This window comes from Anarhichas minor, unplaced genomic scaffold, assembly GCF_050575085.1.
Source record: "Anarhichas minor isolate MPS153535 unplaced genomic scaffold, ASM5057508v1 ptg000074l, whole genome shotgun sequence".
Lineage (NCBI taxonomy): Eukaryota > Metazoa > Chordata > Actinopteri > Perciformes > Anarhichadidae > Anarhichas > Anarhichas minor.
This window is the reverse complement of record NW_027466520.1, coordinates 11,807,749-11,827,943: the sequence shown is the minus strand read 5'-3', so window position 1 is coordinate 11,827,943 and position 20,195 is coordinate 11,807,749. Positions and strand designations below refer to the sequence as shown.

Sequence of the window (20,195 nt, the reverse complement as noted above, 5' to 3'; positions counted from 1 at the left end):
CTCTGTTTCACGGTTTCGTCACTCAGCACGAGTTAGCACACCGAGAGAGTGCATGACAATGAGAGGTTTTGTTATCAGAGCTCGTTATCTCTCCACCGTGTGCGCAAAATGAAAACAGGATAAGAAATGTCAAGATCAGACTTGTAGGGTGAATTTACTGTGGAATTACATTGGAGATGTGCATGAGCCTCTTTAAGTTATAATACATAATTATTAGTTATATTTTGTATTGATAAAATAGTTTCTGCAGATGTGCGTGAATTGCGCATTTACGCGCGCAAATCTGAGATTTACGCACGGATAAAATACCCACAAGGAAGGTCTTTTATCGGTCTAAACTTGGACTACTTATGCTTCACATCTCAACGCTGAAACGCAAATTTAGTTTTCCAGTCTGACTGTTTTTGCACGTGGCTTTAACGCAACAGGATCTGATGGATCTATGGAATTAATATTCACCGTTTCTAAATCTGGTCCTCATTTAGGTGTTGATGTTCACAACTAATCTTAAAATGAATAAGTAGGTCAGCCGTGTTCGGTAGCGTATCTTATAGAAGTCTCCATCTGTTTCCAATGAATAAATTCGCTCTCTGTGTGGCCTAGTCAATCACACAAGGGCCGAGTGTGTTTTTTAAATATATATATTTTACTTTTGTTTCCTCTTTATGTGGCTGAGAGCAGTTGTAAGAAAACACAGTCATTCTATTATTTGTTATGTATTGTTTGCATGTTTATTGGATACCAGGGAGAGAGATAGCTGTGACCTCCAGAGGCCTCCTAAAGGAGTGACATTCAACAACAAAGAATATTATGAGTCGGTGGACTTAGTTGTCGCCTCAAGGGAAGCATCAGCGCTAATGAAGAACATTAAACGATTAAAGCGAGGTGTGTGCGTGTGTTTAAACCAAAGTTCAAGACACGATGTAAAATGTCCTTTCGGATGTTCATACCGATCTAGATTACAAGCAAAATATTTGTAGAGCATGAACCTCAGGCAGACTTGAGGTTAGACTGAAATATGTTACATCTGCAGTCAGTGGAGCTTTTTGGTGAGATAAAGGGAGAAGCGGTGCGCGGCACCATACTGACATCTACAGGTTCATAAAACCTGGAGCGAAGGTGAGACCCAATCCTTCCCAGAATCGGGGAAAAAACATCAGCCTGGTGCAGACGTACTTGAATGATTAATGTTAATATTCCTTGAGGAACTCACAGGGTGTCTTGTGTTCCTGAATACGACATTTATAGTGAGTTCATGATATTTTGTGTTGTTTTTATCTTGTATAATATATCTGCAGTAGCCTACTTCTACAATAGCTGTGAGTGGCACTGAGTTTCTCATTTGGGATTTTGGAACAGTAGATTTTGGCACACTGATTAATCTAAATATTGTTACAAAGTCTTGTTTTTTTTTATTGTTTTCAGTTTTTCTCTTATTTCCTGTTTTATTTTGGTATTCAGTTATAGATACTTCACTTCCTGTCCTCGTGTGTTTCCCACCACTGTGATTACCTAACCGGCCCTGATCAGTTTCACCTGTGTCTAATAAACCTTCCTCGCTTGTGTATTCAGTGTGTGTGCTCTCTTTTGTCTGTTCATGTCTTTACTGGTTGAGGGATCATTTCTGGGTAGTTTTCTAGTATTTTGGACCTTGGTTCTGGATTCTGACTTTGACTCTATGGTGTTTTTGTACCATTGTCTTACTTCATTGGACAGTCTCCTGTTACATTTTGGTGTCGCTTGTCTGGTTTTTAACTCTGCTCCCCTGACTGTGAGCTCTTCAGAGCCCTGTGGCTCAGAGTCTCCTGGTAGGTGCGTTGTTGGCTTTGTAGTAGAAGTCACTTTGTATTTAAATTTAACTGGTGTAATAAGATGCAGCCCGGCTATTGGCTGTTGTTCCCCATTACAACATTTTTGCTGTATTTATGTTTTTGTCTATTTGCAGTTGGTGGTCATTACATTTTATGTCTTACTTGATATTAGTGTATTTCCAGTAAAATGTCATATTTAGTACATATCTGGGTTGCACCTCAATGACCAAATTTAAAGCCCCTGAAAGCTTGGCATCAAAACTTAAGAATTTCTCCATATAATAGGATACATATTTATGACAGAATAAGCAACAATCATCATTTAGCTTTAATTATGAGTTTATCACTAAAACACTTCAACAACCCTGTCCATTGTCATCAAATTGTGATTCAAATGTTGCTCCTGATTGGTGACATCACCTCTTCTAAAATGCAGCAAGAACCAACTTGGATGATTCTTTTTCGTGTGAAATCAAAAAAACTTACATTTTTGTAAAAGCGTATTCATAAGTCACTGATCACACTGTATGAATTTGACCAACAGCACACATGAATGTACTGCAACATTTTTTTAAATCTCTAAAAGGAAGCTGAAAAATGTTACAACTGCAACGTTTAATTTATTAAATTCAACTCTTCAAACAAGTGGACTGATCACAGTACAGTGGGAAACTAAAGTGAAAATGTTTATCTCTTATTCATCCATAATTGAGTGACAAGTTTGTCTTTTATTCATGGATTTCTTCTTGCTGACCACAAAAGAGCCATGTGAAGAAAAAGGAAATGCAACAAAATAATTGTTTTGGCTTGCATTATGACACTACAAACACATAATATTGAGATTTGTTTGGCTTGCTTGTACTACAGAGTGATAGTTTGTAGCGTGCAAGATCATTTTTGCTGTTTATTGTAACTGCCAAGACTCAAAAACTGTTAATTGTGGCATTGAAACAGCTACTCATGTACTAAAGTGCAAAAATGAAAAACCTTCACATGCAGAAACAATGACTGTAAGTCATCTTTGGTTTAGCTGTAATAATTAAACACAGATCCATTCATGATGAAGAAATATGACGCATGTTACGTGAACAAATCAGCCATCCATGTGTGGCGAAAAGGAATTTAGAGATCCATCAACACCTCACGTATTGATAAAAAATTTTCAAAATGTCCCACTTTAAATATATTGCAAAGAACTGAAGAAAAGATGTCCTTGTAAGAATAACAACAGAATATTTGTTGAATAAAAGTTCATGTCCATGCACTCGTTTTCACTTCAACACTTGAGCGTAGAGATCCTCTGGGCTGTCAGCAGTCTGTGTGAAGCTCTTTACTGTCTTGGACACTTTGACCTGTGCATACAGTGTGTCTTGCTGCTGTCCACTGTCCTGCACCGAGGCCGAGGACGGTTCAGGTCTCCAGTTGGAGAAGTTAATCTCTCCGTAATGGATGTCTCCTGTTTCTGTTTCTGTTGCTCTGGCTGGCTGTTGAACAGCTGGCTCCTCCGCTGTTAGGCTCTGTGATAAATGGACCAAACAAGAAATGTTGTGAAGCACCTTCATCTATTTCCTTCACTTCACCTCATTGGTCTCTCACTCAGCTCCCACTGCTATAAGACAGCGACAATCATCCAAATAACCAGCTTTTAATGGACACAACAATAGAAACCCTTATTGCTATGGCAGTGGATTATTAATGTGGGTTTCTAACAGGATGTTTCATCTTCCTGTTTGTCTCCACATTTAGTCCCTAATGAGTAACCTGTTCAGTCCAGATCTCAAGAGTGCAGACAGTATGACTAGTTAGAAACATGCTCATAACACATGATTATCTAAAGTATTTAAGTTGTTTCCTACCTGTGTCTGTTGTGAAGTTGAACGTTTTGACTTGAACAACCTGAAAGACACATGAGAGCTGTCAGCTTCATTTTTCTGTGTAATAATAAAGTGCTTTAAGTGCAATTTAGAAACCGTCATTAAGAACAGAAACAGTCAACAATTAATAATACAGTACAAAAAGAGGAAATAGCTAAAAGCAAGTCATTTCACAGCATTGTTTGAGACCACCACATTATTCCTGCTTGTATAAGACACTTCTGATGCTTTAAAAGTGAATAAAAGAGTTTTGAGTCTGAGTATTAAAACTAAATGTGCTTGAAGTGTTCACTCATTCTGGACATCTGGCGGCCACTTCTTGTACTAACTGGTCTAAAGGTCTAAAGGTTTAGTTCAGACTGGTTTTACATTTGAAGACAGTGATCTCAGGTTTCTTACACTGATTTGTCAACATTAGGTTCAAAGATCTTTAATGACATCCAACATTTACATAACTTAGACTCCCAATTAGGGAATCAAGTTGGGTGATATTGACAAACTCTCAAAAAAATGAATGTGTCATCTGCATAAAAATTAATCTCTGTGTTCTGCATGTGTATATTATGACCTTGAGGCAGCGTGTAGACACAACAGTATGGCCCAGGTATAGAACCCTGAGGAACGCCACAAATACACTTTAGACTTTAAATAATCAGTTGAAACAAAAAGATATGAAAATAAATCAGACTCAGAGATTTTGATCAGTTGAAGACATTCATTCAAAATAGAATAATACAGTACAAAATGTCAGAGGTGTAAAAAAAAAAAAACTAATACTAACAAATCACAGATTACAATGAGAAGAATATCTGTACAAAAATACAATCATTTTGAGTGGATACATCTGGATATGAACTTGATTTGAGGTACTTACCAAATGGCAACACCCGCACAGATGAGTACAATGATTCCTCCAACAACTGCGATCCATGGTGACAACCTTTCAAGCTGTTCTTCTACAGAAACAAAACATTATAAGTGACCAAGTCAAGTTAAGAAGAATGCTCAGCTTGACTTCATACAGTATTTTGCAAACGTATATTTAAAATGCTGCGTCACTAATGTTTGCAGACGTGATGTTAGCCAACAATAACTGCTCCTAATTCACAGGATGTGATACAGTTCCGTGTTTACCTTTAATAGTCAGAAGGATCTCTGATGTTTGATTACCAAGCTCATTGGTGGCCACACAGTAATAAACTCCTCCATCAGTGACATTAAAGCTGTAAAGGTCTCCTTCAGATACATTGACGGGTCCATCTTTGCTGATCTTGAACCAGGTGAAGCTGCTGACAGGAGGATTGGCTCTGCTGGAGCAGGTCAGGTTCACCCAGCTACCTGCTGACACCGAACCTAGTGGACTGATGGACGCCGAGGTGTCCTTGGGAGCGTCTGAGGAGAATGTGACGGAGATGTGAGGAAAGAGAGCAGCATCAGAGCCTGAATGAGATCCTTAAGAGAGAAGAATCATCATGTGCTGACAGGATCCAACAACAAACACTTACATGAAACATTGAGAGTCGTTGTCTCCTCTGATGTCTTGACATCTTTTCCTTCATTCACAGGATATCTGGCAGAACAGGTGATGATGAATCCATCATGTTTGTCTGACAGAGTGATGTTCTTCTGGATTTTAGTTGTGAAGGTTCGATCAGTACTCTTCTACATTTGAGAGCAAAATATTGTACTTTTACTCCACTAACAGCTTTTGGATTGTTCCTTATTAAAAAAAGAAGAACGTGTTTGTTCGGGGCTTCTTGTCATTTTTCTGATGTTTCTGAGTTGTTAACAGAAATCACTTTTTTTCTCCTTTCCTCTCTCATTAATCACCTCACGACCCCTCAGATTTATCTTGTGACCCTCTGTAGGGGTAACATGAAATGTAAACTTACACTAATTAATGTAGATTTTCTAAAAAAATACTGAACTCATGAGACTTCCCCTTTTTCAAGCATTAAATGCAAAGGTCTGCATGAACAGGCAGCTTCATCATGGGACTATTAATAGTAGAGCACAAAAAATATTCTATTGATCCATGAAGTGTAAACATTTCATTCTCTGGTTGGTCTCTGTAGCAGATATTTACATTCACATTGAAGGTTAGCTTCAACTGATATCACTTTTTATTCTAAACAATAACATCATAGACTGAGTGATAAAAACCAAAACTCTCTTACCTCGAACTGTTATTTGAAGAGGATCACATTCAGCTGTTGCCAGAAATGGTCGGTTCTCAATCCTGAAGTAGTACGTGTCTGTGTATGATGTGATTAAACTGGAAAATAAAGTGGTGCAGTTTTTCTGACTCAGGTCTCCAGTTAGATTCATTGGATAGATGTTGTCCTTCCTGCTACTGTTGAAAATCACATTATTTGGCCTTTGGCCAAAGTAACGGTCATTTTTAATCCACAATCCGAAGGTTGTTCTTGCGCTGTTGAATCCCTCCTCTGGTTTACAACTGAAGTTACATGGGATTTTCAAACAAGATCCAGTCAGTGCTTCCATCTCTTGAGGTGCAGTAATGAATAGATTTAGATTCTGAATACAATCAGCCAAAGCACCTGTGAAACAGACTAATGATTAACAGTGGTGAGTAACGTGCAAAAAAACAAAAAACATGAAGAGAAATATACTTCAGCAGTAATATTTTGCATTATGGTCTTTTTTTCCTTGAACAGTTTTTGTATTGATTCATTTTTTTGGTTTTACAACAACTATCCCCCACGAGGCCGACCCCAGTGGTGACAAAACCCGTCTATATCTCCAAATAACTAAGTCAGTCTCGTCTCAGTGACAAAAGAGCTGACGCAGAGAATACAGATTGTAACATTCACATGAATTTAGGGTAAAATGATATGTGTCAAATAGTAAATGATTCAAGAGGAATACAAGTGACTGAACCAAAAGCTCACCTGAGAGAAAGAAGACACTCAGTAACATGTTGGCTGTCACCGTTCTCACAGACCGGACTGCCATGACACTCATCACCTGGATTCACAAACACAACAGTGGATTTTACAAAGCGTTCAACATGCTCTGTACAACCACAAGTTCCTGTGTGTTAAGAGACCACCGCTCACAAGACTGCAAATGTGTACGACGCAGAGTGTTAGATGAGAATAAAACCATGAGTGTTGTCTTACCAAAGAAGCCCACATCAACAAGAGAGTGACAAATAGATCCTTTGGTTGGTGGTTTTAAAGAGAAAATAATGATATTCATGAATTTCAACAGTCCAACAATCCAACTTCCCTTTTTTAGCTGTCGTAATTTAAAACCGAGACAACTTACTTTGAATTAAGAACACAGAGTGAGTGCAATTTTATTTTTTATCAGAGTTATTACAATTTCATCATTGAATAAATGATTTACCCCAATAGCTAAACATTCTGCTTCCTCTTCTCTCAAATATCTATTAAAATCTTTAAAAAGTACATTTGATAAACACCAGCAGACAAAAGGTCAGGATTATTCTGTTTTATATTTAAAAAGAAAAACATGAAAATGTCCCATCAAGGAGCCAGTTTCACACAGATTATTGCAGAAACTGTATCTGTTGTTGTTTTCCTTCATAAAGGAACATAGAGGGGAAAATACTGGAATCCTTGAGAAGCAGAGGAAAAGGACTCGCCAAGCAGTCAGAACAATATAAGGCACTCAATGGCATGAATCATACGGAAAAGGCTCAGATGAGCAGCTACTCTTTACAACTCATTGATATTTTATCCACCCGTGAGTCCTGACACACAGTTTTGTTCTCTGTGCCTTTAAATATGAAAACAGAAGTTCAACAAGTAAAACGCTAGTCAGTCCTCTGGATGCTTCTGCATTGATGCTACAAGTAATCAGACAATTTCTTTATGAATAATCAGAATTAAATATATCATAACTAGAATAAATAGAAATATTAAAAGATATAGAAAGACTGTTTTCTACCATTTGCCATTTGATCCTAAAATGATTGATTGTAGCAGACATCAACTTACATTGGAGTGAGTGTTTTTCCTCAGTGCAGCCGTGCTGTCTGACCAGGTCAATGCAGAAGTCACAGGTCTATGAACCAAGATGGACTGTGAAAGGAAGGAGGAGTTAATGGAAGGTGGGTCAAAACATCACTGCAGGTGTTCCTGCAAATGGCAAATAAAGCTATAATTCACACACTTGTGTGCACATTTGTACTACAACCACTGCTGTAATCTGAAAATACCTCAACGTCCATTAATTTACCAGCCAATGATTAAATGAAAGTATTCTAAATGAAGAAATGACACATTTAGAGTCACGACAATGCATATTATGAGATGGAACTGATTATTTAAATTGTTAAGAGCTTGCATGCGTAGAGAAACACTCTCTCTCTCCTTGATTATTACATGCAGAAGTAACTTTATTTATAGTGGATGCATTTATTGAATATTGTTCAAGTTGAAATTAGATTATTAGGATCTTTCTGTTATTGAAAAAGGTTTTTATTCTCTGGATTCTGACTTTGACTCTACATGGTGTTTTTGTACCATTGTCTCACTTCATTGGACAGTCTCCTGTGAACTTTTGTGTTTTTGTCATCTTAAAACATTTACATGCACCTGCACTTTTCATCTGAGTCGTGTGTTTTGGGTTCATGTCTTGCTGGTTTCCAGTGTAGCTTAATACATATGTACATATTCAGGTGATGATGAATCCATCATGTTCGTCTGACAATAATAATAACTCATAAGGTCCCCTTTCAGGATGAATACAAAAGAAATAGCAACATTGTGTGAGTCTGCTCTTTTGTACATGATAATTCCTGTACTTATTGTTCTTTTAATGCAATATCCTATAAAATCCTACATGTTCCCATCCTTAGTACACACAACATATACTTTGAAATGAAAATCCCATTTCTCAATGAATACATTTTATTGTAGAAAATGATTTATCACAAGTGAGAATCCTGCAGAATCCGACTAACCAACTTTCCCTGTGTACTTGAAAGTTCTCAGAATTTATTGAGGGCTTTGCACATGCCTTACCCTCCACCACTTCTCCTTATTAGTCTGGTTGATAAGCCACACAGCTGAAACAAAGGTTTCTCATCACATTCAGAGTGTCAACACCAACTAAACGTGTGGGAAACTTCACAAACAAGTATCTGCCTCGATGAATATCATGTACATTGAATTTTAGTTGTGCTGCAGTGAATGTGATGTCCTCCTGAGGATCATTAATAATGCACTATTAACTGGACTCCTAATCACGTGGATTTATATATATATATAACAATAAGTCTTGATTTGTCATTTCAGTACATAGACTGTTTGCACTGTATGAACACCCCACATATAAAACCATATTCTCTGTAGGGGAACGTGGGCTTTCCACAGTATGAGACAACGAGTTAATTAGTCAGTTATAAATACAACTTATTCTCAGTTGTCGTGTTGAGCATCAGAAATATTTGAACCAAATGAAGTCAGATATTACGACATCATAAAGATACAAGCATTCATGTATATACTTCACGTAACTCAAATAACATAATGATAATAATGACATATTTGAACAGGTGAAAGTATGAACTTCATGTATTTTACACGCACAGAAACCGTAATGCTGACTTCTGCACATTATATCAGCCGTTACCTCCACAGTTACATAGCAATCATGAGTCTGTGTGTACATGCTAAATGATAACATAAGTGACAACACTTTCTGCTGATTGAAACACATCATTTTTTATTTTATTTAACACACTTTACATGCATCCAATGGAAACACCAGCTAAGCAATACAAATGATGTACATGGTCCAGGCATGTGTTTTGTATCTTAAGAACAAATAATAAAATCTGGTGCCAGGAATCAGTTTAACATGAGATAAAATATGAAAGAGGATGTTTTTACTTTTGTGTTGTGATAATTTTAACAAAGACAACAGTGCAGAGAAAGCACATATAAACATGATTAACTATTCCTCTTTAAAGAACGGAAGACCCTTAAGTATTAAGAGAAGATCTACACACATTGTGTAAGTGGCACACTAAGACTAATGAATACAGAACATATAACACAGTTGTCGTTCCATATCATCTTCTTCCTCTTCTGGCTCATGATGGATGTAACTCAACCACGCTGTTAACATAGTCCGCTTCTACTGCTTGCTGCAGCAGAAAGAGTTTTAGTTACTGCCAAGATGAACACAGATGCAACATGTCTTTTGTGTTACAGATGTGTCAGTGTCACAGGGCCTCACATTAGAGAACAGCAGACTGAACAATCCACCAACTAAATTAGGCCCTCAAAGAACATGTTAAACCTCACACACACACACACACACACACACACACACACACACACACACACACGATAGTGTTCGCCATATCATCTTTATAAGGTGATAACATGTCAATGTTGTGTTTACAGCTTGTTGGACTGCCCCTTAATAAATGAATGCAGGTTTAAAGCTGTTTTGACTTTGTGTTGTTTCAAACGTTCTTTATGTAGATTTAATTTTTGTCGGTATTCATTTCTGATGTTCTGTTTTTACGTATGAGTGAATGGAACCACTTTATAAAGAAATAATAATGAAATAGCTCTCCTCATCTCATATCTTACCTCCTGTGGTTTGGTGGAGCGTCTTGATCTAAACCAGCTGGATGAAAAAGAAGAATGAATGAATTCGTTGGTAACACTTTATAAGTCTATAATGCTTCATAAACATACTTTGTAATGCATTTTCTTTCATCACGGCATCATTATGCATTTTATGATGACATATAAGGTCCAGTATCATAATCATTTATAATTGCTGGTCACTCGCTGACATTTGCAAGGATAGTAGTGCATTATAATTCCCATAGCTGTAATACATTATCATTGTTTTAGAAAGCATTGTACTCACTGTTATAATATATTATAATGTGGTTATACGTTACTCTGTGGTTATTGTTTTGATTTAAGTGAACATTGTGTGTTGTTATTTAGCAGAATTAATGACATATTTCTTCACTTTTCTTGAAGCAAACAGTGCCCACTTAGAGTAACTTATAATCACATTATAATGCATCATTAAAAGATTATGATGTATTACAACAATGGGAGTTATAATACACTATGATCCTTGTAAATGTCAGTGAGTGACTAGCAGGTATGAAGTGTTGTACTTGACCTTATACGTCGTTGTAAAATGCTTTATAATGTGTATGATTATTGTCATCATCATTATGAATATTGATGGTGTATTATGCATTAATGCATTACAAATGTATTCATAATGTATTATAGACATGGGCTTAGAGAGTAGAAAGTGTTTTTTGGGGTTATTTTGTAATGACAGTGATCTGTCTCATACATTCCAACCACATTTAAAATGAGACCAGCTGGTGTGTATCTGCAGACGATCGTATCGTAGAAAAGTTTATCTCACCGCTCAAAGATGACCAATGTGCTGACGAGCATTACGATTCCCAGGATCTTCACTATGACTTGAGCACCAACCCGTTGATCGCCTGCAACACAACAGCATGGTCACCTTCTGAAATGTTATGACTCTAAAACATCTCAAATCATAATTCCTGCAGTTACCTTCAAATACCAACTGACGTCCAGTCGATAGCTGAATGTCCAGCTCATTTCTGCATCCACAATAATACAATCTGCCTCCATCACTGCTGCTCACTTTAAAGCCATAAATCTGTTCATCAACTTTGATCAGTGTCAGTCTGCCATCATCGATCATGAACCACACAAAGGTGTTAATGGGAGGGTTTCCTCTGCAGGAGCAGGTCAGGTTCACCAAGCTGCCAACTGACACTGGATCAGTGGGACTGATGACCACTGAGGTGTCTCTGGGAGAATCTGGAAAATTTAGCATATAATCATGAGAAAAAATCTGCTGTTTTGCCATCTGCTTTCAATCTTTATAAAACAAACACTTACATGAAACACTGAGAGTCGTTGTCTCCTCTGATGTCTTGACATCTTTTCCTTCATTCACAGGATATCTGGCAGAACAGGTGATGATGAATCCATCATGTTTGTCTGACAGAGTGATGATCTTCTGGATTTTAGTTGTGAAGGTTCGATCTGTGTTTTCCTCTGTCATGATGTGAGGGTCTTGTTGGAGGTTCCAGGTGAGTTTAGGAGGAGAGTGTGGACAGGGAGTGAAAGCTGAGCAGCTTATAGAGACAGACTCCTTCTCCTTCAGATCACCTGAGATCTCAATCCTGGGGCTTGGAGGAGAATCTGTGGTTTCAAATCAAATACAGATTGTACACTGAAGAACACAGCAACAAGACCAGGAGTCTACTGCCATGCTAGCAGTACTCTTCTACATTTGAGAGCAAAATATTGTACTTTTACTCCACTAACAGCTTTTGGATTGTTCCTTATTAAAAAAAGAAGAACGTGTTTGTTCGGGGCTTCTTGTCATTTTTCTGATGTTTCTGAGTTGTTAACAGAAATCACTTTTTTTCTCCTTTCCTCTCTCATTAATCACCTCACGACCCCTCAGATTTATCTTGTGACCCTCTGTAGGGGTAACATGAAATGTAAACTTACACTAATTAATGTAGATTTTGTACATCAATGATGGTAAATTGTCAAAAATAAAAGTCATGAGACTTCCCCTTTTTCAAGCGTTAGATGCAAAGGTCTGCATGAACAGGCAGCTTCATCATGGGACTATTAATAGTAGTGCACAAAACAAATTCCATTAATATCCATGAAGTGTAAACATTTCATTCTCTGGTTGGTCTCTGTAGCAGATATTTACATTCACATTGAAGGTTAGCTTCAACTGACATCACTTTTTATTCTAAACAATAACATCATAGACTGAGTGATAAAAACCAAAACTCTCTTACCTCGAACTGTTATTTTAAGAGGATCACAAGAAGCTGTTCCCAGAAATGGCCGGTTCTCAATCCTGAAGTAGTACCTGTCTGTGTATGATGTGTTTAAACTGGAAAATAAAGTGGTGCAGTTTTTCTGACTCAGGTCTCCAGTTAGATTCATTGGATAGATGTTATCCTTCCTGCTACTGTTGAAAATCACATTATTTGGATTTCGGGGAAAATTTAAATAATTTTTAATCCACACTCCGAAGGTTGTTCTTGTGTTGAATCCCTCCTCTGGTTTACCACTGAAGTTACATGGGATTTGCAAACAAGATCCAGTCAGTGCTTCCATCTCTTGAGGTGCAGTAATGAATAGCTTTAGATTCGGAACACAATCAGCCAAAGCACCTGTGAAACAGACTAATGATTTAAGAACACAGAGTGAGTGCAGTTTTATTTTTTATCAGAGTTATTACAATTTCATCATTGAATAAATGACTTACCCCAATAGCTAAATATTCTGCTTCCTCTTCTCTCAAATATCTATTAAAATCTTTAAAAAGTACATTTGATAAACACCAGCAGACAAAAGGTCAGGATTATTCTGTTTTATATTTAAAAAGAAAAACATGAAAATGTCCCATCAAGGAGCCAGTTTCACACAGATTATTGCAGAAACTGTATCTGTTGTTGTTTTCCTTCATAAAGGTTTCGTGGTAAATAATTTACATCATTTTGACATCAGACGTCTGTCTCTCCCGCTGCACGTGAGGATCAGCTGTTGTGAGTAGGTTCCACCGTTGCCACGGCAACGGTTGCATAGCTGCGGCGGTTTGTTTAGGGTGGGCGGGACGTTCCGACGTTCCTTTCAAGTTTGATTATTTGTGACGTCACGTTTCAAAGGTGCCTTTGATGAAACATTGCCATATCATGTTGAATGATAGATGAACTCTCACATTTTGAAGTAACAGTCAAACAGTCAACATGTCTTCCGATAAAGTCATCCGATTTAAAGGCCAGAGTGCAGAATTAACTGTAAGTCAACTGACCCATCATCAGAGACTATTTGAACAATACGAGTCCCTCAAAAGAGAATTAAATAGCCTCCTTCCACTCCAGAAGGAGGTGAAACAATTGAAGGAAGATCGAGAAAGTTTACAGCAAAAACACGCGGCTGAGTTGAAGGAACATGTGAGAATGTTCGCGAAGGAAAGATCGCTAAGGCAAGAAGAAGAAGTGCAGCGGTTTAAAACCACAGAGAAGTATGAAGCATTGGAGAAAGCAAATTTGAAAGATTTCAACTCTAGAATTCAGGAGAAAAATAAAAAGATAAAATCTCTGGAGAAAGAATACAGACTCTTAAATGAGGAATTTACCTCATTTAAGAAGAAAGCTGAAGAACAAAGCCTCAAAGAAGCTAAAGACACTGCAGAATTGGAATCCTGTAAAAAGGAGTCCAAGAAAAAGAGTGGCTTCATTGGGGGAATGAGGCGTCGCGTTGACAGAATCACGACCTCAAACAATTATCAGCAAATGAAGATAGAGGAGCACATCAAGTGTGCTCAGTTAAAAGAACAGGAAATCAAGGAGCTCCGAGAGCTCATTCCTGAATTGGAGAACAGGTTGCGAAAAGCAATCAGCAAGACTGAGGACCTACAGGCTGAGAGGACTCAGATCCAAATAAACTTGTTGGAGGCTCAGGATCAACTTGTTTCTACTAAGAAGCTGCAGGAGGAAGTCAGACTCTTGAAAGTTGAGGCAGATGAAAAGAACAAAGCGCTGGACAAGGCTGACCAGATCAACTGTTCTGTGAAAGAGCAGCTGGAAAAAGTGAAGCAGCAGCGGTGTGAAATAAACAACAAATATAAGACCGTGAAAGAGTCCAAGGCCGACTTGACAAACAAATTGGACGCGGTCATGGCGGAGAAAGAAAAGTTGGAAAAAGAACTTCAGCTCTGCAAGGAAACTGTAGCACAGCAAAATAAACAGCTCAGCCTCCAGGACACCGAGATTGTGAGACTTGAGGGGGTTATTGTGCAAACTAATAACAAAGTAAATTCTCTCGTGCTAGAGCAAAATCAATGGAAAAGTTTCCAGCAACAACTCGGAGTACGACTGAATAATAACATTTCGATTCTGCGTCGGGGGAAACGATTGAAAAACAATCTGGATGCCAACCCCATAAGCAGGCTCAGAAAAAGTCTGGCACAAAAAAATGCCGAGATAGCAGAGCTGAAGAGCAGGCTGGCACAGCGGCCGCAATACGCCATCCTGAAGTTGGCAGCGTCCGAGTGGGACACGCGAGACCTGAGGATGAAGTTAATGGCTGAAAAGGGAAACTCCAGAATGTACGAGTTGGAGATTGGAGGCAAGAAATCTTTGCCTCCAATTTCTAAAAAAAGCCAGACTGTAAAGTTGGAGATTGGAGGCAAGACATCTTTGCCTCCAATGTCTAAAAAAAGCCAGCCCCCCCCTCAGGTTAAAGAGCAGAAGAAGGATCTCACTCCTGACCTAAGGACGGTAAAGTTGGAGATTGGAGGCAAGACATCTTTGCCTCCAATGTCTAAAAAAAGCCAGCCCCCCCCTCAGGTTAAAGAGCAGAAGAAGGATCTCACTCCTGACCAAAGGACGGTAAAGTTGGAGATTGGAGGCAAGACATCTTTGCCTCCAATGTCTAAAAAATGCCAGCCCCCCCCCCCCCCCCCCCTCAGATCAGGCACAGTGCGTCCATGTCAAGAAACACTCGCATCACGCTCAGAAAGCCAGCGAGTATGTCTAAGGGGTATCTGACGATCAACCCCCTCCCATCCATGCCCAAATTACAGTAGTGTGGAGTTAAAGTCACACCACATCCTACCCTACCCCCATTGTCCTAGGTCAGGGGTCGGCAACCTTTTCTATAATTAACATAGAAGAGTCTGTTCATTCTTGCTTATGAATTATATTCTCTCTGAACACGTTTCTCTTTTTGGAGAGTCATGTGAGATGACTTCTTCAATTAGCGCAATGTTCCTGCTCTTCTTTCTATTTCTTTCTCAGCCCTGTGTGTCACGTGTGTGTAAACCTCGCTGGAGTCAGGAAACTTGTCAGAATACTCATATTTGATTGCTGCATCACGTGATGTGATTTGCAATGCATTGGTTGGTGTGTTTCCTGCACCCCCGAACAAGTGCCGTAACGGCTGAATAAGAGGCGCCGGTTAAAGTTTCAACTTGGTGCCCAATATGTATAATTCCGAATTATCTATCGGTTTTTCGTTCCTGGGTCCGGATCCGGTGTGCCAGTTGGGGACCTCAGGGAGCCGCAACAGAGAGGCTAAAGAGCCGCAGGTTGCCGACCCCTGGTCTATCTGTCTCTCTGTCTGTCTCTCTGTCTGTCTGTCTTGTATCTGTCTCTCTCTCTCTGTCTCTCTGTCTGTCTCTGTCTCTCTGTCTGTCTCTCTGTCTCTCTGTCTTGTATCTGTCTGACTGTATTCATCTTCTGGAGCAACAACTGAACTTCTGACTCACCCAGAATCTGATGATCTGAAGTATTTTATTCTTGCTTTAACTAAGTTGTCTTTATAGCTGTACTTAGGCCTGCCTCAGTTGTGATTGGACTGTGAGTTTCTGCCTGACTGAGGAGGTGTGACATAGTCTCTGCTGCTGAATAGCTCTGCTGATTGCAAAGGGAGGAGCTTGCACTCCTGGTAGCAATCAGTAGATAGCTGTCCTTAACCACTGTTGGTGGTCGGAAGCGTCAGCTCTCGAGCGTTACACAAACGAAGGCTAGGGCGGTCAAAGGAAACAGGGCGACTTCGTCAAGCGAAGACTTCTCGAGCGTGTACTTAGGGAGTTTCTATTTGTCTACCATGTGTTTGCATCCGATTTCTGTCCGCTCCTCTGCTCGGTGGTCACGTAGACATTGGGTCACTCCCAGGTGCCGTGACCCCGCTAACCTCATCTATCCTACTCTCTCAGCTCATGGCGAGCAAGTGGTAGTGGGGGGACTTTGGAATTGCCAATCGGCAGTGCCGAAAGCTGAGTTCATCTCAGGCTATGCTTCCTTGCTCTCCCTCAGCTTTCTTGCTCTAACTGAGCCGTGGATCACACCAGAAAACACCACCACACCTGCAGCTCTGTCAGAAGTGTACTCTTTCTCTCACACTCCCAGAGCTGTGAGGCGAGGTGGTGGTACTGGCCTGCTAATCTCCCCAAAATGGAGATACTCTCTTGTCTCTGTTCCACAGTTCTTCCCGTCCTCTTTCGAATTTCATGCGGTTATTGTCACTCACCATTGCTGTTGTGTATCGCCCACCAGGCCCTCTTGGTGAGTTCCTGGAGGAGCTAGACACATTAGTCTCACACTTCCATGACGATGGCTCAGCACTCATCCTGCTCGGCGACTTTAACATCCAGACTGATAAATTAGAACCTCTTCTTTCCTTCCTCTCCTCCTTTGTCCTTTACCACTCTTCCTCTCCTCCTACCCATGTTAGGGACAGGAACCTCTCGAAACTGTGGGAGAGCCGCACGTCATCCAGCCGTGCCAAAAACTCAGCCGGTTCAAATTCTGATCAAAAGTATTTAATCTTACAGAAGCTAAAACAATTGCAAAGTGAATTACACTATTTACACCATCGATGGAAATATGATCTGCGGAAAAGAGTCCACACACGCTCCAACCAGGAAGCTTGATACCTGCAGGATGCAATGTGACGAACTGAACGAGCACTTCCGTTGAATCTTCTTTCATAGTCCGTAAAAGTCATAACATGTCTGTCTCAGTTACAATTAGCTTAAATCCAGCTGACTCCTCCTGGCTTCAGTCAGCTGATCGCCCTCGCGTGACCTTATTGGCTGTTGGTCAGTCGCTCCTTCTACGCGTCCCTCCCTCTGTTAGGCCCCGGTAACGGAGTCGCTGCCCATCTTTCATCAGGCTGACAACTCACCTCTTCAAGAAGTACTACCCTGAGACTTCCGCTTAGCACTTATTGTATTCGTATTAGTTTGTTATTATTATTACATTCGTTTGTTTCTGCACTGTACATTTGCTCTGGTTCATGCTCTTAGATGCTTGTTTGAAAAAGGAGATGTACTTATGACTTCTGGTGTCTTGAAAACCGATGTTGAATACACTTATTGTAAGTCGCTTTGGATAAAAGCGTCTACTAAATGACTGTAATGTAATGTAATGTCTGCTCTCTGTCTGTCTGTCTCTCTCTCCGTCTGTCTGTCTGTCTGTCTGTCTCTCTCTCCATCTGTCTGTCTGTCTGTCTGTCTGTCTGTCTCTCTCTCCGTCTGTCTCTCTCTGTCTGTCTGTCTGTCTGTCTGTCCGTCCGTCTGTCTGTTGCATGTGTACAGATTGTAAAGCCCTCTGAGGCAAATTTGTAATTTGTGATTTTGGGTTATAACAAAAATTAATTGAATTGAATGTGAAAAACAATTATTGATTGAACAGTTTTATGTTTTATAATGCATTATATTACATTATAGAATTACAGAAGTCAGATATTTGCTAATAATGCAGGTACAAGGTGATCACAAGCAGTGCTCACACACGCTGCACTCAACACTCGGACTGTAAATATCATTCACTTTGTAGTGAATAGGGAGATTTTAGACACAGTCTGGACAGTTTGTCAAATGTGTTGAGTTGAAACTTATCTTACTTATAATGTACCAGTTCACTAATTCTACTTTATGCATAACTACATACTCACTGACATAAGGCTCATATGTCTCAGACATTATAAAAGTTGTTATATAGAGTCACACAGGGGTTAATGCTGTGTAAACACTAATATAATTAATATATTTTTGCCACTTCACTAAAACAAAGAACAATAGAAGGTGAGTAGCATACATTTTAAAGATATTTGCATTGCATCTCAGTATAATAAAATATACATGAATAATACACACAACATATTGTTTCCTCTTCCCTGCCCCAGGTTTAATGTGGAGCTAATATGAATCATTAACTAAAACATGTCCACTCTGAATGAGTCAAAGTCTCGTTTTCTATCTGTTTCTCTCACAAGGTTCCATGACGGTCTTTGAACACTAAATACCTTTCCGCAATAGAACCCATAGAATCTTTCCTGTTGGCTTTCTCTCAAACAATCACAGCATTGATTTAATAATCTATAGAAAACGTTTCTCAACACTCTGCATTGTAACACTTTGATGTAAATTCACAGTGAAATTCTAACATTTACCTACTGTATTGTGCTAATACTGTATAATGCTGTAAAAGCAAGGCGTTCTGGGAGTCATAACAGTATACTGTTTCATATAAATGTAATATGAAAGTCATAGTATAGTATTTAATATAAAAGTCAGTGTAGTATTTCATGAAATATTTTTAATATATTAGTGTTTATTGTCAACAAGTGTACAAAAATAGCACGGATGTATGTATACCTTATTAAAGTGATTATTTCTAATCCGACTGCTCGATTTATCGATGGAAAATAATCGAAAGTAATCGACAGCTGCAGCCATAATACAGGATGTTGTTGGGTTCAGTGGTTCGAGCTGCTGCCTCACAATAAGGACAATCAGGAGAAAATATCCAAATAAATAAAATACAAATATTTCAATACCGTTGATTCTTTTTCAGATTCCTTTCTACAACCCTTATTGTTTTGATAAATGTTTATTTTTATTTTTTACGATCTGTGTCATGAATAAAATAAGCCGAATGTTCAAAGGACTTTGTGTAGTATTTGGTGTCATCTAGTGGTGAGGTTGTAGATTGCAACCAACTGAATACGCCTCTGCTCCACTCCTCCCTTTACAAGAGTCCTTAACGTGAGCAGAATGAAAACCCGTGGCATCACTTCTTTAGGAGCAAAGAAAGCCAGACGGCGGCTGGTGATACCACAATTTCACCCTCTGTAGCTCTCGTTACCGCTGTTTCACAAGCGTGTGGAGAACTAATTGCCAACAGATTGAGCAGTTGTTTCCATCGAATCACAGACAGCGGTGATGTGGTTCTTCAGTTTGTCATGAGGTTTATCACATTTATTATGATTTTTAGTTCTACCACCACTGACATAACCAATGTACTTGTGCTAAACTGTAAGAACACAGTATTTTATACCTGCTATTAGCAGAAGACTTGATGAACACAGCTTCATACGATAATGAGTATAAATGGCTCATTCCGATAGAAGACCACATTTTAATGACTTATTATTACATCATTTATTTATTCCATCATTTCACAAAAAGCGACAAATGACATGCAGATCTTTTAAGAGGTCGCCACTAGAAAACAGTCTGTGCAAAAAAGTGCATTTTCATAGAGACACGGTGATTAAAAGCTGGACAGAGAAAAGAACGTGTTTCTGAACCTCTAGACGTCAGGTGTGAGGAAAATGAGGCGACCGCTGAAGGTTTCAATACTCATTTACACCTGTTGTGACTCCATGTACACAATATGTTTGTGTTCCTGATAACTCAGAAATGACCTAAAACAATACTCATAAACATTTCTGGGTTTAAAGTCAGTTATTCCGGATGCACAGAAAACACTTCCATCCAAATCAACTTCTTTGCTGATGACATAATCCCATTTCTGAAGGGTGAATTCGGTTTTTGTCTGTCAATATACTTTATGTTTTAGATTTAAACAGTCTGACATTGCACACAACAGCAAACCTTTTCTTTGCCTGTTCAGATGACTTTACCTGGTAAAATGTTTCGG

The 20,195-nt window shown here is 39.0% G+C and overlaps 1 protein-coding gene and 1 long non-coding RNA gene across 2 annotated transcripts; both read right to left on the bottom strand.

Annotated features, from left to right (window-relative positions):
- Positions 1 to 2,411: 2,411 nt before the first annotated feature.
- LOC142937679 (uncharacterized) lies at positions 2,412 to 3,922 on the bottom strand. Its single transcript, XR_012949430.1, has 2 exons — positions 3,668 to 3,922; positions 2,412 to 3,328 (listed from the first exon to the last, which is right to left on the bottom strand). It is a non-coding gene; the product is annotated as an uncharacterized LOC142937679 (long non-coding RNA).
- Positions 3,923 to 11,088: 7,166 nt separating this feature from the next.
- On the bottom strand, positions 11,089 to 12,927 carry LOC142937816 (myelin-associated glycoprotein-like; the record flags this gene model as incomplete). Its single annotated transcript, XM_076080902.1, has 4 exons — positions 11,089 to 11,174; positions 11,326 to 11,523; positions 11,605 to 11,910; positions 12,531 to 12,927. Coding segments are annotated over 4 exons (987 nt in total), but the record flags the coding sequence as incomplete, so codon positions are not given.
- Between the last annotated feature and the right edge of the window lie 7,268 nt (positions 12,928 to 20,195).